At 42.1% G+C, this 22,708-nt stretch overlaps 1 protein-coding gene across 1 annotated transcript in view; it reads right to left on the bottom strand.

The window, feature by feature from the left end:
• The window catches only part of SND1 (staphylococcal nuclease and tudor domain containing 1), an 815,381-nt gene that overhangs the window by 146,148 nt on the left and 646,525 nt on the right, over nucleotides 1–22,708 (bottom strand). The window contains exon 17 of the mRNA XM_056573088.1: nucleotides 13,779–13,967. Within this exon, the coding sequence (XP_056429063.1) occupies nucleotides 13,779–13,967 (189 nt within the window). The remainder of the gene's footprint in view (nucleotides 1–13,778; nucleotides 13,968–22,708) is intronic.

Genomic DNA, 22,708 nt, shown 5'->3' with positions numbered 1-22,708 from the left:
CTACATCCAGGGGGCTGAAAGAATCCCTCCTCTCCTGAGGGAGGTAAATGAAAATTAACGTTAAGGAGCGGGGTTGTGAGAATCCCTCTCCTTCCGAGGGAGCTGCACAGCCCCTTGGAGGTAGATTTTAACAATGGCTCAGTGACACAACCACAAGTAGAGATTTTTACAGAAAATCTACGTCCCTCCTCTCCTCCTGAGGGATGGGCGAAGAGGGAATTGTGTACGGGGCGAGGGAGGTGCAGAACTGTGTCATGCACAGCTCTGCCTTCCTCTCTCCTAATGTTCGGAAATCTTCGAACAGCTGAGTGGAGGGGCAGATGTATAATTGCCCAGAGACCGCAGGAGTCCCCAGCATCTAACTGCTTACTCTCTATCCGAAGAGGTTTCCAACAGAGTACCCCTTTAAAGAGGCAGGGTCGAACAAGTGCTGTGCACCCTTTCACCATACAGGTAGCAGGTTACTGATAGATGTAGCAGAGGTGCATTTGTCAAACAGATTATATATTACATTTAAGGAGTACTCCGGTGGAAAACTATTTAAAATCAATTGGTGCCAGAAAGTTATACAGATTTGTATGTTACTTCTATTAAAAAAATCTTAACCTTTAAAGTACTTAGCTGCTGTATACTACAGAGAAAGTTATTTTCTTTTTGAATTTCTTTTCTGTCTGTCAACAATGTTTTCTGCTGATACCTCTGTCCCTGTCAGGAACTGTCCAGAGCAGGAGCAAATCCGCATAGCAAACCTATCCTGACAGTTCCTGACGTGGACAGAGGTGTCAGCAGAGAGCACTGTGGACAGACAAAAAGTTAATTTAAAAAGAAAATAACTTTCTCTGTAGTATACAGCAGCTGAAAAGTACTGGAAGGGTTAAGATTTTTTCATAGAATTAATTTACAAATCTCTATAACTTTCTGGCACCAGTTGATTTAAAATAAATAGTTTTCCACCCGAGTACCCCTTTAAAGAAGAAGTCACGTGCAAAAAAAAAAAAAAAAACTATCCCCTATCTGCAGGTACAGTGAGCACTGGCAAACCGGGAGAAGTTGTTTGGAGCGGGGCTAAGGGAGTTGCGAGGAGGGAGCTGTGGACTGAGCTGAGGGTGGTTCCCTGCTCTGCCTTCCCCTCCCCTCGCTATATCTTCAGCAATCTCCAGACAGCTGAGGGGAGGCGCAAACGCAGAATTGTATAGAACACAGTTCTGCACCTTACACCAGCTCTCCTTCACAGTGGCGCGTGACGACCCCCACCTGAAGCAGGGCCACCATGCCCCCTCCATATAGCTCTATGGGTGAGTTTGCCAATCTTCGACTCTTCAATAGAGCTATATGGAGGGTGCGTGGCGGCCCCAGATTTGAGTGGGGGTAATTATGCGCCACTGTGGAGGAGAGCTGGGGCTCCATACAGGAGATCACGGGGGGCCCCAGCGTTCGGACGCAAGTGAACTGAAACTTATAGGGGATGCGTTCCCCCCCTCCCCCCACACACACACCCCTTTTCTCCTTTAAAGATAGTTAATGAAAAGGACTGGACTAATAAAATGGGCAGTCCCATCTCAAGTGATGGCAAATTGCTAGATTATGCCAGAACTTTATGACTGTGGAGAAGCAGCCTCTGGGACTTGCTGTGTTCCCCTGCCAAAAATATTAAATAAATAAATAGGGCCACAGTGCTAAAGAACATTCAGTGCAGAGTGGTGTTTCTGCCACCTGGATGTACAGGTATGATAGTAATAGTGCTTTTAACCCTACCTGGATCTGGGATTAGTTATACTGTGTGAAGATTTCCTTCAAGGATAAATTAGGTACACTGCAGTGTAAGTGTTGTTGGTACAATGCATGATTATAACAATACAGATGACCGAGACAGCATGTGGGATGTATTTATCTACCATGTGTTCCCTGTATCTTAAGACATTTAAATACTGTTATCTCGATTACAACTTGGCATTTACAGAGTGGTGGCTCAGGTTTGATGCAGACATTGCCACGTGGCCCTTGTCACTACATTTCACCCGTCCTCCCAGTTCCCACTAATTATAGATTGTTTAAACACAAGCTGTCTTCTCTGCATGACTTCTCCTGTTTTATTCCCAGAGCCTCTGATCTGACATTACCACCTTCCGAGTGTGTGCTAGCTGAACATAGGTAGCAACTAAATGATCATTCATTTTTCTAGTGTCTTGACGGGGGAAAACACTCCCTAAATCCTCTAACTCACCTTCATTACCTGTATATGACAAGAATGCTGAACAACAAAGGCATAATGGTCTGAAAATGCGCCAATACAAACCCTGAATTACACTACATGCTAAATAGGGTGGTCATTTTGAGATTTTACCAACCTTTCCCTTTTCTGCTTGAGTTTTATAAAAGAAAAATGTACAAGAACAAATCAAAAATCAATATCAGTCTTCACGATAGTGAAGTTTCACCAGATCTACAGTGATTTCTTTTACAGGATATAGAGCAACTTCATCACAAGTGAATCAAAGAAAAAAAACAAAAACCTATCAGTTCCATCTTTCCTCAATGTTCATTTGGGCACAATGGGGGAGATTTTTCAAAACCTGTGCAGAGGAAAAGTTGATCACTATGAAGTTTGAAAAAGTGATCATTACCCTTTAAATATAGTCATTGAAGAATGAAGACATTCAGCTTATGTTACTGGTTTTGATTACTGAATATAATGAAACTGGAAATGTATAATTCCTTAAATAGGCACTGTACTTCAACAAACTTCACATAAATCGAGAACATAAACTTTGCAGTCACTAGTCATATTGGACAGAAATAGCACCAGTCCTCAAATACACAGACATGGCAGCTTAGCACGAAAAGTCACCAGAGAGCTACTTGTTAACATTTTAAACAAAGGGTTTGCTAGATAAATAAAAACATTTTTTTTAAATGTTGCTGGGGCCGCTATGAAAATACAAAACAAATGCATACTCACACACCTTGGTCCCCGAGGACTTCCCCATGACGTCTTTTCTGTCTGCTACTTCTTAGACAAGCTTGTCTAGTCAGGGACAGCCTGCTCAGCCAGTCACTGGCCACAGAGGTCTTCCTATTTCTCAGTCAGTGACTGGCTAGGTGGGCTGTCACTGCAACGATTGACGTGGAACTCAAAGATGTCAGGAGGAGCCCGGGGAACCAAGGAAGGAGAGTTTGAATTCCATAAAAGCAACAAACTTATCCAGAATAACCCTTAAGGGTACATTAGCACGTACAGTATCCTCAGATTTGATGCGTAGGATTTTTTGCTGCAAATCTTAATGTAAACTAATTGACTGAGCACAACTTCTAATCTGCAGTTACAAACCCTGCGCATCAAATCTGCACAGGATCCTGTACGTGTGAATAAACCCTATATAGGAGATTGAAAGAGGTGCCCAAAATTATATCAAGCATTGTTAAGGTTTACTTACAGATGTTTTCAAAAGCTCAGGGATCACATAACTGCAAGATTCCACATAAAAATGTTTGTGCCACATTACTGAACTGGTTATTATAGTTATAACATGATACCATCACATATTTTAACCCCAAGTTCAAACTATTGAAGACTTCACACCAGCCATGTGGCAGTACTAAAACAATGGTGTTTAGCAATTCTTTAAAGGGGTACTCTTTAATTCGTAAATTACTTCTATTTAAAAATATTCACGCTTCCAATACTCAACAGCTGCTGTATGCTCCACAGTAAGTTCTTTTCTTTTTGATTTTCTGTCTGACCAGTGCTCTCTGCTGACACCTCTGTCCATGTCAGGAACTGTCCAGAGCAAGAGCAATTCCCTATAGCAAACCTCTCCTGCTCTTGGGGATAAGAAGTCTGATCATGGGGGTCCTGCTGCTGGGACCCCAGCAATCTCCCTGCAGCACCCGGCGTTCATTCAGAACGCCGGCTGTGGCACCAGAGGCCGTGACGCCACGGCCGCGCCCCCTGAATGCAAGTCTATGGGAGCTGTTGCGACGCCCCTCCCATAGACTTGCATTGAGAGGGAGCGTGACATGACGAGGGGATGTGGCCGTGACGTCAGCGCCGCATCGCTAGTCATCAGGCATGGAGTGAAGTTCGCTCCGTGCACTGGATGACTGCGGTGCCGCAGCAGAGATCGCGGGGAGGGGGGGGGCTTGGTGTTCCAGGGGACGCCCGCAATCAGACATCTTATTTCCCATTCTTTGGATAGGGGATAAAATGTCTAGGGTCGGAGTACCCCTTTAATGATGATGGCACATAAGAAGCCAGCTAACAGATAAACAACCTTAAAATACCCAACTGGTAAACGGCAGTATACAACAAAGTCAAAGCAGTTTGTGGGTTTCAGCAAAACAGAACTCCTAAATTTGACATTTTGCTTCCAGGCTAAATAGTTAAAGAAAATGCTGATTTGTGCTGTTTAAAAGTAGAAGTTACAGGCAGAATAATACATGAGGCTGATACAAGTGAGGACTGCACAGTACTGGGAAGAGAGACACTGATCACTCCAGGACACCCAGTTCACAACATTTAACAGTATAGCAATTGGACTAACTGCACAAAAATGCAGCTATGTTGTGATGAGGCTATTAGATGCCACAGCTAATATCAGCCTTCTAATATGGGTGCAGATGTGTTTCCACAGTTATGTTTCAGCTGTTGTAAGGTTTTTATTTTGTGTATGCACAGGATTAAAATACATGCCATATGAGCAAATAAAATCAGTAATCTCATAATTCTTAACTAGTCGGTTTAAAACACAAAAGAAATGTTTCCCTATGTGGTGCATCTTAAATGACTTCTATGAGGTTATTATAAAAAGCAAAAAAATTGCCTCTAGATTTTACACACCCCCTATGGACCCATCCTATACGTTTCATTTGGTCTGTTGACATTGTTTGTTTCTTACAATTCTTAGGATTTGTCTGATTCAGTCTGCAAAGCTTTACTAAAACAAGATAAAACACTCGTCTAATGCTGTCACTACCCTGTGGCCACATGTTACCGCAGAGCTGTATGTGTAAACTGCTCCAGCCATTACACACTGTGGCTATCTGGCATCTCACTGGATACATGTATTCCTACACTGCACTACTATAAAGTTTTTGTGCCAAGTGAAATAGGAAAATTTTATGAATTCAAGAAAAATCTTATGGATTAAGGCTCACATGTGGGCACCAATAGTTTTCATTACAACTAAATATTCATGCATTATGACAGAAAAGCAAACTCCCATTGTCAATATAGTTCAGAGCAAATTTTGTTTGCATTCCACTTTTCCAGTTGCTGCATCCCTCGAGATAGACAGCACCCAAAGTCAGTTAACTAAAACACCTAAATAGCATTTATTCAGTATCTATGAGATTAGTTCAAAATGTGTATTTGCTTGGGGGGGGGGGGGGGGGGGGACCCTTTGTGAATTGAGTGATAGTGAGATTGTGTGGCCACAGCTATAGGAATGACAGAGATATCACTTAGCTATCTGGTAGTTCCATACCACTCGATACACAAGGGATTAGGGAGGATCACAGTATCTCTTGACCTGGAGTGAGCGGGGGATTGGAAGGGTACTAGTGGAAACTGCACAGTGATACCAAGTTTATACACTTTTTTCTGTTTTAATTGTCAGACTATACTGGTACTGATAAAATCCGATGTTATAATATGAAAGATATAGAAAAGATACAACATGGCAAAATGTCCACCATGTTGTATGAATTCTCAGAAGTCCCCATGTAAGTGGAGTTCATTGAAAGATCAAAGTATCTCTAGAAATGTGTATTCCTTTGAATGTTTGCAAAGGTGTTATCTATTCTAAGAGACATGTAGACAAACAAAAGGGTCTGGCAAAAACACAGACAATGGTCTGTTGACAGTTTTACAAAGACAATGACAGTCAGAGTGAAACCCAGTCTCCAATGAGGGGTCTGATCTGTATACCTGGATACGTGTGTGTGCAGATACACTGGTTTTCATTGATCTATTGTATTCTAGATTATCTAGATCTCTGGCCATATATTTGAGATGCCTGAGAAGTATCAATGGCATTGTCTTGTCTGATTATGTGTATACAGGTGATAAAGGTGGCCACAATCTTTTGCATCTCTAACACAATTATAGTAAATTAATGTTTAGCTGTGATGTCATGTAACTAGAACATGATTTCCATACACATCCACCAGTCATTATTGAATGATCTGATATTTGTTTGTGTAGATCTTTAAGATAAGGAATAAGCTAAAAGCATGTGTCCGGGAGACAGAAAGGGGAGGTTCATCACAAGACCCCATGCTCATCACAGGAAGCATCACAGATCCTCATCACTTAAGTTTCTAGAGGCTACCTGAAGGGGCGGAGCCATTTAGAGCCAGGGGGAAAGCTTGGTCCCATAGTCCACTCTTCTCTGATAAGGCTGCGTTCACACTATAGAGTTCACTCGTTATTAAACGTCCTTTTTCTGTGTAAAAAATGGACGCTTAATAACTGATGAAATAATGGAGGCTAACTGCTGAATAAATATTTATCCGTTAAAACCCATTATCCCTCATGTATGGCCGAACACCTCTGCCTACAGACTCCCACAGCTGGGACTACTACTACTCCCATCATGGACCAGACTTGTTTCCATGATGGGAGTAGTAATTCCCTGGCTGTGGGAGTCTGCAGACAGCTGTAGAGTCTGTTCCATGATGGGGGTTGTAGTACAGTGGCTGAGGGATTGATCGCACTGGGTTTCACTTCTGAGACCCGATGCTATCTGAAGTTATTAAGCAGGGGAGTGAGCGGCAACCTCCGCAACCCTGCGATTTATCAGTGTGTTTTAACTTTCATTTTTGAATCCCCCGTGGGGTGCCCTGAATGGCCGGTACTGAGGAGCCAATCAGGACTCTCAGAGGGAGATTTAAAAATGAACATTGTGAGTAGCAGGGGGCCATATCTAAATTAAAAGCGCTGTGGGGGCAAGATATAAAGCGCTGCAGAGGGGGGAAACATATAGCCTATATATCTAGCCCCCCCAGCAGCGCATTAGATATGACCCCTGCCGGCGCATTAATCAATATATACCCCCCGCCGGCACATTAAATATATACCCCCACAGCGCATGTATAATGTAACCTCGCAGTGCTTCTATATACCTACGCCACTGCAGCGCTATATATGTGAAAAGCATTCTAGCAGCAGCATCGGCCACCCAATGCTGCTGATAGAAATACTTTTCATACATAGCGCTGAAAGGGCATATGTATATAGAAGCACTGTGGGAGGGCAGATAACGCTATATGTCTGCCCCCCCCCCCCCCCCAGCGCTTCTATATACATATATCCCTGCAGAGCTATTAATGAAAAGTATTTCTATAACTATGCGCTGTTAATAGAAATAATTTTCATTCATCGCACTGCAGGGATATATGTATATAGAAGCGCTGGGGGGCAGACATATAGCGTTATCTGCCCCCCCCCCAGCGCTTCTATATACATATGCCGCTGCAATATGAGAAGTATTTCTATCAGCAGCATCGGGTGGCCAATGCTGCTGCTAGAATGCTTTTCACATATAGCGCTGCAGTAGCATAGGTATATAGAAGCGCTGCGAGGGATAGGTACATATTACGGATCGACCGATTATCGGTTTGGCCGATTATAATCGGCCGGCACGATTTTGGACGTTATCGGTAATTATCTTGCCGATAACACGATAATGCCCCGCCTCCGCCGCAAACCCCCCCATATGTCTGCTCCCCCCTGCAGTGCTATATATCTTGCCCCCCACAGTGCTTTTAATATACATATAGCCCCTGCTAGTAACAATGCTCATTTTTAAATCTCCCTCTGAGAGCCCTGATTGGCTCCTCAGTACCAACCATTCAGGGCTCCCTGCGGGGCCCCTGTACTACAACCCCCATCATAGAACAGACTCTGTTCCATGATGGGGGTAGTAGTACAAACACTAATGTAGTGTGTAGCTGTCTGCAGACTCCCGCAGCTAGGGAATTACTACTCCCATTATGGAAACAAGTCTGTTACATGATGGGAGTAGTAGTAATCACCTTCTGAGCATGCTCAGTAAAAATAACATCCTTTATAATAACGGGCATTAACAGGTGTATTTATTAACGCCCATTGGCCATAGACTTCAATGTTAAAAATAACGTCTGTTAATTTACCTGTTTCTTGTGACTGGCGAAAAATTTGTGCATGTAACGTTATTTCTCCTGTCACAACTAACGTCCATTAGTCATGACGGGCTATATCGTGTGATAACGGGTTAACGAAAAAACCCATTGACTTCAATGGGGTTGTTTAACTGGCCTTAATTATTTTTCAAACATACGTTTATTTACAGGTGAACTTCATAGTGTGAAAGCAGCCTAACTGATATTTACTAAAGGCATTTCCATGGACCCCAGGCAACCATCTTTCCTTTATCCAGAAGTACAACTATGCCTACTATCAGTAAGATACACGTTTCTTATTTGATTAAGTTACCTCCTTTTTATTGTGGATGGAATTAGGTCATGTGGCTGAGCAAACCTGGCTTATATATAATCTCAATTATGAGATCGTAATACAGTAGTAGTTTATAAGCCACACCCCCTTCTACTGCAGATGAATGGGCGCATCTTAGGGTGATCAAGTCAATCATATTGCATATTAGCATAGTCTAATGGGATCTTTCTCTGCTCCACCACATGATCTAATAATTCCCACGAGGAAACAATTTAAGTCTTCCTAATTAGTAGGGTCCTATAAATTACGGTATATATTTAGTACAGTATCTTACCAGAGATAATTGTGGTTCAAACTGGGCGGGGTTTACTCCCATTTTACATACCTAGAAATTAGATGCCCATTTGATAGCATTTGATGTGATGATCTCTATGAAAAGTAATCTACTGATATATGAACTAACCTACTTCTGTGACTAAGTTTATTATTATTAAACAGAATACATTGATTTATATCTGACATTATGTCATTGATATTCTTTATATAATTTCATTTATATTATGGTCTGTTTATTTATTACTCTTTATTGTTAATTGTAACCAATAAATGTACATATTTATATAATAACTCCTTTTACCACTACTTCATAGAACACATATCTGGGAAAATAGTCGAGACCAGATATGGTGAATTGCATTGTTTGTATATTTTTGGCAATTCATAATGGTCATATTTTTTATTTATTGTTTGACCATTAATAATTCATAAATGAGTTATTAATCCATTTCATTTAATAAAAACTAATTGTTCCACATCACCATAATTTGGTTCCTAAAACATTCTTTTTTCTTCTTTTTCTAACTACAGAGCTGTGTAAAATCTTGTTTTTTACCCGGTGATCTACAGCTTTCAGCGTCACCATCTTGGGGTACATACAACTTGTGATTGTTTTAAAGGGTACCTTTCATAAAAATAAAAAGTGACCACTAGGAATCTCCCTACCAGTCCTGGCTGCAAGCCCTCTTTTTTTAATTTTTTTATTTAAATAGATTTCATACTCATGCTGGAGTCCTCAATCTCAGACTGCAGCCGGGACACAAGACAAGCTCAGCACTGCTCCCTGTCTGTCAATCAGACAGGCAGGAGCCAGCACTGTGCTCATAGCACAGCAGGGCATACTCATGACTGTGCCTTACTACATGCCCTCATTTATTTTACTATCTGAGCTCCAATCTTTCTTCAGAGAAGATTCAGAGCTGCCAGCTGTGTTCATAGTCTCTATGCTGGGCCACGCCCCCTTCCTCCCTCACACTAGCACAGCTGAATGAGCAGCCAAGATGACAATAAATCAGGGAGAAAGAGGGGGGTTTTGAATGAAAAGAAACACAGGGATAGTGTCAGTAAGAGTCAGGGACAGGTGTGTGTGTGTGTGTGTGTGTGTGTGTGTGTGTGTGTGTGTGGGGGGGGGGGGGGGGGGGGAATTAGTGAGAGTTTAGATCATGATCGGTACTCTAATCCTTTTTTGGTAGCTGAGGGCAAAAAAAATTGTTTTTGTTTCTTTATGTGGTTAAGAGGTACCTATTTTGCACCATATTTTTTGCATCCTGTTGAAAGGTACTGTAATTTTCAAAGGAAAAAGGATAGCTTTAAAACTGGATGCCTAGCCTGTTGATTTAAATTTTTTTTTAAATATATTGACCAGAACATTAAATAGTATAATAATAGTAAGGCAGAGGTCCTCAACTGGCAGACCGTGGTCCAGGTTGCCAATGGTTTAGACTGGCAAGAAGGGCTGGATTACAGAAGGGGCATTCGGGGTTCAGGGAACAGGCATTCCTTTGTATTGGTGACTTTATGACACTGATACAATGGAATAGCTGAGCGCTGGGCTAAGGAAACACTGCATCCCGACTTCCTGCTCAGCGCTTCCCCTATAATGCGGCAGTGTGATAGGTGCTGCCTGCATCATTCTGCCTGATTTGATAGCCTGAACATGGCCAGTGTCACCGCTCTTCTCAGTCTGCTTAGGAAGTAGAGTGCTGACGAGGGCTATCATTTACACTATGGGGGTGTGATCACAGTGCAGCAGATGGGACTAGATAAGTATAGCTCCCCACCCAGGGGACTACTTAGGGAGCAGGTGGGGGACACTTTTAAACTCTATATCCTCACCATCCATGCGGGCAGGAATTTCTCCCAGGGATAGTGGGGAAGAAGATTTTACCATATATAACAAGTCGCAAAGCGTTATATATGGTAAAATCTAATGACCAGTTCCCTTTATATGATGTTATGGAGTATGAAATGTTAATGGTATGTTTAAAAAAAAAAAAAAAATAATAATAATATAGAAAAGTGCCAGCTATCATCTTACTAGAGATAATAAAAGGACTACAACACTTATCTGATGCATCCAAAATAAGAATCCAGGGACTTACAGGTGACGTCTTCTCTGATTGGAGTCATTCATTTTCCGGTCTACAGTGTCATAAAGAGGTCTTCCATCTATGGATTAGCTATGCACTGTTTGCTGCCCAGAGATCTTTGGGTCTTCAACCTCTATACTAGCTCCATATATTGTCACCCGGCTCCCCTAATCAAACTATACACTGCACTTCTAAATTCTGCCACATACTGTACCCTGAATACAATGCTGCCACATGTTGTGCTCCCTAAGTAAAATATTGGCACACACTCTGCCCTGAACCGTATAGTTTGTTATGTCACTGTGCCCCTCCCAATGGAGCGTCCCACTGTGCCCCTCCCAATGGAGCGTCCCACTGTGCCCCTCCCAATGGAGCGTCCCACTGTGCCCCTCCCAATGGAGCGTCCCACTGTGCCCCTCCCAATGGAGCGTCCCACTGTGCCCCTCCCAATGGAGCGTCCCACTGTGCCCCTCCCAATGGAGCGTCCCACTGTGCCCCTCCCAATGGAGCGTCCCACTGTGCCCCTCCCAATGGAGCGTCCCACTGTGCCCCTCCCAATGGAGCGTCCCACTGTGCCCCTCCTAATGAGGCACCCCTGACAATACAACCTTAGTCACATTAAATGGATGTAAATCTTAATCAACATCTGTTAAAACTCCCAGAGGCAGAATTTAGTCCTTTTAACCAGGTTTAAAATGTTAAGCAGGCATTTGTATGAAATGGGATTTAAAGACGCACAGGAGCAGCTTGCCAGAGATTAAAAACATACTACAGATTTCCTGTCAACTCCAAGGAAATGAGAAACCACAAGTATACATTGCACGAATGATCAACTTCACAACAATTTAAAAATTATACATTATATTGGGATTGCTCTGATAAATTTTCCCTAATTTACAATGAAAATCTTATTCTTTAAGGTTTTGTACTACAATTAGCTTTAATCATACGTCAAACAAGTAATAATCCCCATATAGTAGCATTCTAAAAGCAGGCTACTACTTGAATCTAGAGATGAGCGAACTTACAGTAAATTCGATTAGTCACAAACTTCTCGGCGGTTGCTGACTTTTCCTGCATAAATTAGTTCAGCTTTCCGGTGCTCCGGTGGGCTGGAAAAGGTGGATACAGTCCTAGGAAAGAGTCTCTTAGGACTGTATCCACCTTTTCCAGCCCTAGGGAGCACCTGAAAGCTGAACTCATTTATGCAGGAAAAGTCAGCAACCGCCGAGCCGAGAAGTTCGTGACTAATCGAATTTACTGTAAGTGCGCTCATCTCTACTTGAATATAAAAAGCAAGAGGCCCAAGCTTTTATAGTACCTTGTAAGAAGTCACTTCAATGGGAATGTGTCATCAGAAACTTGTGTATTTTAAGTCAAGTTCGTATGTTATATTTTGTGTGTTTGTTACCGATTTTCATTACTCTCCTCCACTCCTTCATACTGAAATTGCAACACTATGAAGGAAAATTAATTGAATTATGGAAATCAGAAGATCATGACATGTGAAAGTAACCCATGCAGGCCAAGCAGGCAGCATGAATAACATGCAGCCTTGTATTGCCATGTTGAAAAACTGTTTGAGACATGTCGGAAAAATGGTCATACGACTCGTTCTATGACCAAATAAATGCAACGCAGAGCAGTGTAATTGGAAAGACTACTAGAGGGGGTCCTGCTATTGTACATTATGCCACCCCATAATCTTAGGGGTAGGAACGGTGTAACGTTCCCTTGTGAAGGCCTCTTCATGGTGTTGCTCAGGTGGTTTCCAAATCAATCTTTAGCTAAATTATGTCAGAGACAAAAGTGGCACTCCTGGCTAAAGAAGCTAGACCTCCATTGCAATCTTGTTCTGAGTTACGATAGCCTATGAGAGCGGTGGTACAAGGTCAATAAAATGCAGATCAAACATCTCATTCCATAGCAGTAAACAGTTTTGATTTTCTATATTTGCTTAACCTTACAGCTTGTCCTTCTTGGTGTTGCAATTTTAATGTTGAGGGGTATATATTCTAAAATCTTGCATTTTCCAGTCTAGCCACTAGGCCTACCAATAACCTGACACTTCCTTTTCTGCACGGACTGCGTAAGGTAACACCAGTATATGGATAAAATGGGATCATATTAAATAATCCTCAATTTAGATTCCCCCTTCCCCCAGAGCTCAAAGTACATGTCTAGAAAATGTTCCCATAGAAGTGAGAAGGGTCCCCTACAGTCTATTGGGCCTATGGTTAGTTGTAACAGCTCAAGGCACACTATGGGTCAGTATTTTATGCTATGGATCTGTTAAGTGTGACCCTACCCTAGAAGTGAAAGAGAAGGTTTCTGGCTCTAATCACTAACAAAAAAAGACACATGCCCTTTAAGGTAACTAGTGTTTCCATAACTAGGATTGAGTCCAATTGTATGTTTTCACAACTCTCACTCCCCACAAAGTGTGTCAATGGATATATATGACAATCCCTTCACTGAAACAAAGGATGCCTAACTGGAAATTCATAGGATTATATAACAGATGTAAGAGTTCTTCACGTTAAAGTTTACCTAAAGTTTTAAACTACACACATTGCAGAAGTTTTTTTTATTGCTGTGGGTCAGGTGTTCAGAATCCTATGAGACTCACTGAATGTGTATATTCAAGAGAGCAAAGAAAGAAAAAAAAAACATCACAGCACTTACTCATGCGCCTTGCCTTTTTGTTTTAGTAATCAGTGGAGGTCTCAGCACCCAGAGTGCCACTGATAAAAACTTTTAGCATGCTACTATGACAGATGTCGTGGGGTAAAACTTTACAAGCACTCTAGGATTCTGTCCCAAATTTTTTTTCGTAGCCAACAACTATATCTATGCATGAGATTTGTAGCTCTGTAGGAGATGACTGATAGCAGTGAATTTTGGAAACTCATTTCTACCTTTTCTTTCTTCTGTTTGGCTAATTCTTCTGCGGACAGGAGAGTCTTGTAGTAGTTGCTGCGCTCTGCAGTGAAATGGACCTTAGACAGGGCATGTTCCACAAGAGAAACTGACAAGTTGACACCATCCACATGAAGCCAACCAATGAAGTTACCAGCCTTATCCATTGCTTCCACTTCCACCTCCACCTACAAAAAAAAAAAAAAGACAAAAATGAAGATTTATTATGAACTGGATATTTATTAGGAACTTGTTGAGATTACTGAAACTTTACAATTTGCTATTTGAGTCTTGTTGAAACAAAAAATATACCCAATTACACTATATGTACAGGTAGAGACACATTTGCAGGTCATGCCACCCTGGGCACTTGGACTGAATATACCCAATTAGGGCAATTTCATATGAGACTTTAAAGAGCAAGGCCATCATCATCCTTGGTTTATTACTCATAAACCAACTATCATATCAAACCATAAAAACCTACTATCATAGTATCCTCTTGCTACTTTGGGGTGCCCAGCTCCTTAACAAGGCAGGACGTAAGTGTACTTACTGGTGAGGTGGTACTTAACGCACCAGGACGTACAGTTACGTCCTATGCATAACTGCGAGCATCGGAGCGATGTACGCAGAAGTAGCATGGACCCGGACCCCGGGAACAGGTAATTATAAAACCGGGAATGGGGGAGGCAATGGGGCAGTGGCTGTCTCTGGAAGGGTGGTGCGGTGCGGTGGTGGTGGCGGTGATAGGACTCCGGACAGGCAGGGGGAGAGAAGCAGGTGGCGGCGGCGGTCTATGGCACCGCAAAAGCTGCTGCAGTTCATTGATTTAAAGCGCCCGCTTTAAATCAATGATCTGCAGCGGTGTTGCCGGGGGAGGGATACATAGCCATTAACCTATACCGGAATATCGGTATAAGTTATCAGCTATCGGCCCTAACCTCCACAGAGTATTGGCCCTACAAAAACTATATTGGTCGATCCCTAGTGAATAGGACATTTATCAGACAGACCAGTAGACAAAGTATGTGTCATGCACACAATAGATAGGGCCTGTATCATGTTAACAGCAAATGGGGTATGCTTTCTATATCTATATATTAACGGCACAGTTTACACAAATCTTTGTTCACACCTCCACAACCTGTAAAATCTAGCAGAAAAAATAATCATCCAGGACACCAAGTGTTGCTCAAGCTATTACTGTCAATAGAGTCAAATATACATACTATTGAACAAGTTCCATTGTGGCAAACTTAGACATGGAGCAGTCGGCTAAATAGTGCACTCAAATGGAATAAGGCATAAAGGGTTCATCCACCAATGCTGTTAGAGCATAATCTATGGAGAAAAGACCAACCGCTTCCAAAAACAGCTCATATGAATAGTTGGCAGCCCCTCCAGACACATAGTACAGAGGCCTGACTTTCTAGCTAAAATAAATTATACTGATGTATGATAGGGGAAAAAACTCCCGCCTGATAACCCCTAACTAAGGCCATTGTGTAAAACCACAAAAAACAAAGTCAAAGAAAAAAAACACCCCAAAGATGTACTTAACTTTAGCGCTCACATGATGCCTCCAGTGTCCTGCTCAAGTATGCTGATGCGATGGTCTTCCTAAGCTGACTGTTACCCCCAGGCCCAATGTGCGATATTGCTAGCCAGATAATCCCAGACAAAGGGAGGATGTTGCTGCATATTAGGAAGACTATAGCATCAAGGGACAAGAGCAGGACACCAGAGGCATTGTGGAAGCACTGGAGGTAATTAGTTTTTTTTCCTCATACCCCACACACTAGCTATAGTTTGTGCTCTGTTCCTACTCAGCCGGATTGTCATGTGGCTGTGTAATGTTCCCACTCAGTTTAGGTGGGTTCACACTATGTTTGATGATATGGTCACCGGATCCAGCTGGGCTCACCCCTGATCTCATTCATTTGAATGAGCCAACCGAAGTCATATAGTGACTCCAGTCGGTTCATTTTTGCCCCGTATCTGTTTTTTTGGTATTCCACGATTTTAGGTCCGGCCAGAAAACCGGATACGGGACAAAAATGAGCTGACCGGAGGAACTAAATATGACTCCGGTTGCCTCATTCAAATGAATGAGATTGGGGCTGGGAATACGGGAGTGCCCGGTTTTCACTCCCCCCAGCCGGATCCGGTGACCGTATAATCAAAACATAGTGTGAACCCAGCCTTAATATAGCTGTACCAGGGGACCATTCTATATATTTTTGAATTTTTTTCATATGCAGATCTGTCACAAGAATAGCATGTGTTACATGCACGTGTGTTACACGCAAAGTGGCGGAATCAATCACAAATCCCCAACATCTACAATGGGAAACATGCACTAACCTATAGGTAAGTTAAATCTGATACCAAATATATATATTTTTTTTTAACTTAGATGGGCATTGTCAGAATCAAAAACGTTTACATCTTGGCAAAACATTAACCTTTCTAAGGCTGGGTTCACACTATGATTTGTAACTACGGTTCCCGTATACAGCTGGGAGGAGGGGGGGCGGGACTTAATTGCGGCGCCCGCACTTAGCCGTATTCGGCAACCGTATTTAATGCATGTCTATGAGCCGACTTGAGTGAACCGCAGCCTCCGGTCGGCTGCTTTTTCGGCCATATGCGGTTTCCCGACCGACAGCGTTTTTTGCCTACGGTCGGGAAACCGCATACGGCCGAAAAAGCAGCCGACCGGAGGCTGTGGTTCACTCCGGTCGGCTCATAGACATGAATTAAATACGGTTCCCGAATACGGCTGAGTGCGGGACCCGCGATTAAGCCCGCCCCCCCTCCTCCCAGCCGTATACGGGAACCAAAGTTACAAATTGTAGTGTAAACCCAGCCTAATATACTTCATGCAAAAAAATATGTTCTCTCCTTTTCTATAGAAATCATGGCATTTAACAAAAAACAAAAAAAAAACATGGGGTACCCATACCATGCATAACATAATCCTGCCCAGCTGCAGCATCATCTTTGTCCAAGCTAAAGCACAGGCAAGGACAAAGTCCAGTAAATGAGGTCAGAACTAGCACTCATCTGTGCTTACTCATGTCCTGTTTATCAGACATTAGTCTGAAAACCGAGAGGAAGGCGTTACAGAACAGCCTGCAGTGATTGGATAAAGAGACCAACACAGCATACTCAGGGAGGAAGTAAACCGCAGAAGTGAGAGTGAGCTCATTGCTAGCTTTAGAGGCCGGAAGAAGCGTTGATTGTAACGCGAAACCGCCGGCAGTTGCCTGTTTTCTGAGCGCTGTCAGCATCTGCTGGAAGTCCCACGTTACCAAGGAGGTCCGGAGCCAGAGGCCGTCAGACCCATACTGTGCGGTGAGTGCAGGCTATGTTCTTTTGTTGTCATTACATTATACTGATGCCTGATTTTCTGTACTAGCACCACCGCGGGTCAGAACAGAGACTCTCTCAGCTGTTCCTGGGGTCCTAATTAGAGTGTGAAGATTTATGATACTAGTGCCGCTATCCATCTATTTCTCTTAGAAGTTGCTAGCTTTAGACATGTCCCTTCCTGAGCAGTGGATGCCAGAATGAGTGAGCAGCAAAAGGGATTTTTGAGCGAAACATTTTAAGTGCTACCCCCCATCCCCCTATGCTGCTGCCTTAAAAACAGGCAGGAAAGACTGGAAAATAATTACAAAATTACTAATGGAATCTCCACATTTGGAGGATATTTACTCAGCTTTTTCTTTATCTTTAAAGCAAATATACAAGTGACATGACAAAACAAGCTAAACATTCTGGGCTTCATGAAATATCCCTCAAATTTCCACATATTAAAAGAAAAACATTTACATGGGCACTGTCAGATACAAAAACTTTTGATATGTTTGTTGTAAAGCATGCAAAACCAATAGGTTTTGCAATTGCTTTAATTAGAAAATGTTCAGTATTTCATCCTGAAAAGGACAGTCAACTACCCCTCCATCCCCCCCGCCTGCTTGGACACATACTAGTCCTGCTGTGTCCATGCATCATCACCTATGTCATGGACACTTCCTCATGGACACCCTTCCTTGATTCACAGCGGCGAGCGAAGGGCTCACGGCAGGAGGAAAAATCCTCCCACAGCCAGCTTCTATCCCGCTACTGTCAGTGAGGACAAGCTGGGAGTTGTAGTTTTGCTAATGCTAGGGGAGATGTGAGCAGACAGCATACTATGGGAGGGAGCAGAGACCATGCCCCTTACATTTGAGAGGAATTCAGACCAGAGCTATATTAAAAGTGTAATAAAAAACTAAATAAAGGTGCTAGACACAAAAATTTGATGTACATGGTCAGGATTAGGAGTGATATATTAAAAAAAAAAAGTTTTTTGTTGGATCTGACGGGTACACTTTAAATGAACAGCAGAGGTTGTTCCAGACGAAGTAGTAGAATCATGGAATTACTTTCCCTATAAGGGTCCATTCGCATGGCGTTATGTCTGCAAGGAAAAATCCAGGCGGACATTCTGTGGAAAGCAGACAGGCAGAACAAGCTTGCGCTAGGACCACTCCATTACCAATACATTTTCAAATCGATTCTGCTGAAAGACTGAACATGTTTATTCTTACTGTGAAGTCTGGAATTTTAGTTTTTTGTTCTCTGCTGTGTGCATAATGGAGCAAAATCCCATTAAAAACAATGGGAAGCTGCTGCACTGGAATTTCCAAGCTGAAATTTTTACGCTGGATTCTGCTTGGAAATTTTGCCATGTGAATGGGCTCTACCTCTGAACTGATCTGCTTTATTAGACTTGTGCTGGTATATGTTTCATTCCACCAATGGCACATTTTCCCGGTTTAATCCGCTTGCGGGATGTTTTATGAAGTCAAAATGTCCACCTATAACTATTGTTTATGTTATCTGTGTATCTGCTATAAAATAGAAAAGCTGGGTGAACATTAAGTGTGGTGATTTCAGAAGTTTTGCAAGTGGTTGAAGACCTTACACTGTCCTGGGGCCTGGAAAACCACTTCTATCTACCAATGACAGCTATGTTCCAGAAAGCAAGGACAATCAATACAGTCAAGATTCAAATGCTCAAAGTAAACATGACATAGCAGGAGCTATCGTCCTTGTCACAGATACCGTAAAGTAATCAATCTTTATCCTGTAACCAAAGACTATAGCTCCAGAAGCACAAGGCAACACAAGATATAGTGTTAAATAATTGGAAGAGAAAAACTAATGCCAAGCCATCCCAATAATTTTTGGACTGTCAAATGTTGTAAAATCTTGGAATATAAAATTACATTTGCACAATGTAGATGTCAGTACACATATGATTTTATCACTATATCTGTAATAAACCTTTCCCACAGATTCCATTTATGGCAGTCAGTGATTTTCTATATTACAGATGGCTACTAGGGGAAAATACATGGAGACATGCTTTTAAAGACAGTATATGCCTATCGAACACCCTTTTTGGGTGACCTAAAAATTATCCTTAATTTCCCATATAATAAAAAAAACACACAAACTTCATCATCAACTACACAAATTTAAAAACCATTAGTATGGATTGTAATATTTAATATAATCGGTCAGCTGACCACACCAGCTGTGTAGCAAGGTATCACACCGGCTGTATGTGTCTGCAGTAGACAGAATTATTACAGGACTATACACAATGGCCCTGATTTACTAAGAGTGGCGTGTAGTTGTCTTTGTGGGTTTTAATTCCCTACACTTTTGTTTCCACAGTATTTACTAAGGTTTCCCTACGTTTTGCTTATTTTACACCTGCTCTGATCTGTATGGTTTTCCTCGGCTCAAATCCACATTTTCTGTCGAAACCTTAGTCAATATGTTGGGTTTTTGTGAAAAATGTCTGGGACATGCCCCCTTTTGGCAGCCACGTCCTATTTCCCCAGTGGCCACACCCCTTTCAGGTTCTCAGTAAAATGGAGAGTTAGTATGGCAAAGTCTGGTGCACATTCTGGCACAGACAGAATTTCTGTCGCAATGCCCCAGAATCTGGCACACAACCAGACAAAACATGTCTGGTTTACAATAGTAAATCAGGGTCAATGTTAAAATGTGCTCACTCAGCCCCCCTCAACATGTTTCGCCACAGATCAGTGGCTTTGTGAAGAGGTAGCTGGCACTTGCCTTGAAGGATAGAGTGGGTTCATGAGGCTTTGGTGGAGGGCTTAGGGGAGGGGGCTCAGCACAGCCTTTGACATTGGAGCTCTGAGCTTGATCTAGTGCAGACAAATTATTTTGAAGGGTTTTGACTACTTGACTAGAGTGGCTGTCCAACTGTCTAAAGCAGTGTTTTCCAACAAGGGTGCCTCAGGCTGTTGCAAAACTACAACTCATCATGCCCAGACAGCCTTTGAATTGTAGTCTTGCAACAGCAGGAGGCACCCTGGTTAGGAAACCCTGGCCTCTCAACTCCCCCCCCCCCCCCCCAACAGATGATGTTGTGGGTGCGAAGGGTCAGGCATGTTGGATTTCACTGGCCCATCCTATTTGTTCTCAGTGAGATAAGGCCCTGTTAATGCCTCTTCTCTGCATGCATGAATAAATGTTCAGCTGTATGTCACGCTGTACCACAATGAAATTCTGATGCAATTTACTCCAAATCTGAGCAAAACACTCTTTGATAAATCTAGACTAATGTCTTTTTGCTAGATTACAGAAACACTATAGCACTTAGCAGAAACAGTGTTACTGTCTATAACACCACACATCACTAGGAAAAACATACAAATAGGGGAACTAATGCTTTTAAGATTTGTCAATAGAACGAAAATCCTAGCTGTGACATTTCAGAATTGTGATTATGCCACAGTAAAAAAAAAAAAAATCGATCAACGTTAAGATTTTGTTCAGAGTGTTCCATAACTGCACATTCTAAGAGAACAAAAACACCCTAAAGTGGCCATCCAGTTATTTAAAATAGGGATCTAGTCGTGCTCTTAGTTTGTGTCAGTAACCTGCAGTCCGGCCAGGACAATTGGTAGTAGTACTAGTACAATAATGTGCACGCCTTCTCTCCAAAACAAAACACTCTTTACTATTACAACACATACAAACATATAGGGAGACCCCCTAAAGAAAAGCTGCATTCTGTAATGAAGAGTGGCAGCACCTCAATACAGTTGAACATTTCTATCTGCCATTCCATGCATGCTGAAGTTGGAAGCGGTACATAAAATGGTAGACCATGATGTCCTAGTTCAGTCAGTATTAATGAATGTTTCTTGTAATATGTCATCATTCGAACTCTGACGCCATACCCCACCTGCAACATTCACAAAGTAACATTTGAAGGAACCTAACATCCCATCTGCATAATTAGAAAGAAAAAAATGGGGGGGGGGGGGGGGTATGCTGTGGGTTAGAACATTCTGTCTTAGTCAATAGAGGGCATCTAAGGGGTTTGTAAGACAATACTGCAATCAGCAACACGGATCTAAGTTATGTGTGAGCATTTGACAACAGAGCTGCATGAAAAAAAGGCTAACTTGGCTCTGGCATTCTAGGGGTTTTATGGGGGTCAGTATTGTACAGCTACTGAAAATGGTCACCAATTTGGTGGGAGCACAGAACGTGTCCACATTTGTATTTATGGATGCTCTTTACAATTTAGAAAGGGGTATAAGCAGAATTTTGTCAAGTGTTGATATAGGTTCTCCTCTCTGTTGAATGACTGCTCTCTTTCCATGAATGTAATCCAGGGCAAGGAAGCCTGAATTTTACGAATACTGATGACTCCTGTCGCACATCGCCGGTACTGCACTGCAACTAGAAAACACAGTATATTAACACAAGCGACCGAAATCAATGTGTCACTACTTTATGCTGCCAGGTTCCAACAGGTTCCCTTTAACTGTAGCTACATGGACCGAGCGTCCATTAACAAAGAAGAGCAGGTGTCAGCATAGGCACCATGTATTCCCACCAAGCTGACCTGAACTGCAGCTAGCCCATTTATTTTCTCATTGGCCATAAGAGGGATGTGATGAACCATGCTTGTTCTGTCCGCAACACTTCTGCCTGACATTAACTGTGAATTCTGCTGCTTCAGTAAATAATCCTCTCGTAAAACCTTGAAACAGAGCACTTTTCCTGACAACTCCCTGAAATATGCAACTTTTGTGTCTTGCCAAAGCTGGAAAAATAAATAAAATAAATTACTTCATAAAATAAATTGTGGCTGTGCTAGAAATATGGCCCCTAGCAGCAGTAAATCGCCAGGCTTCAGGGCAGGGGGAGGACGACCTTCAGATGATACATCCCCACGCTCACAATAGATTTTAATTTGTCTTATTGTGGATTATGAAAAATGAACAGAGCAGCACAGAGAAATTCATCAGCGAAGGAGTAAATGTCTATTGTTTTTACATTAGAGATTCAGGCTCTAGTGAAGACCTCCGGATCATACACAACACTATTTTTAGATAATCAACTAAAAATTTAAGTTTCATAAAAAAATTTTGAGTGAAGAGTGGAGGGGGTCAATACATTGCTTGTTTATTGATAGGTGGAATCTCAGGTTTAAGGGGTATTCCAGCCCAAAACTTTTTTTTATATATCAACTGGCTCCGGAAAGTTAAACAGATTTGTAAATTACTTCTATTAAAAAATCTTAATCCTTGCAATAGTTATTAGCTTCTGAAGTTGAGTTGTTGTTTTCTGTCTAACTGCTCTCTGAAGACTCACGTCCTGGAGCTGTGCAGTTCCTATGGGGATTTTCTCCCATCATGCACAGTGACGTGACATCATCATTGAGCAGTTAGGCAGAAAACTTCAGAAGCTAATAACTATTGGAAGGATTAAGATTTTTTAATAGAAGTAATTTACAAATCTGTTTAACTTTCCAGAGCCAGTTGATATATAAAAAAAAGGTTTTGCCTGGAATACCCCTTTAACCTTCTAAAGAACTTTT

This window comes from Hyla sarda, chromosome 4, assembly GCF_029499605.1.
Source record: "Hyla sarda isolate aHylSar1 chromosome 4, aHylSar1.hap1, whole genome shotgun sequence".
Classification (NCBI taxonomy): domain Eukaryota; kingdom Metazoa; phylum Chordata; class Amphibia; order Anura; family Hylidae; genus Hyla; species Hyla sarda.
Note: the sequence above shows the minus strand (reverse complement) of the source record. Positions and strands in the feature narration are given on the sequence as shown.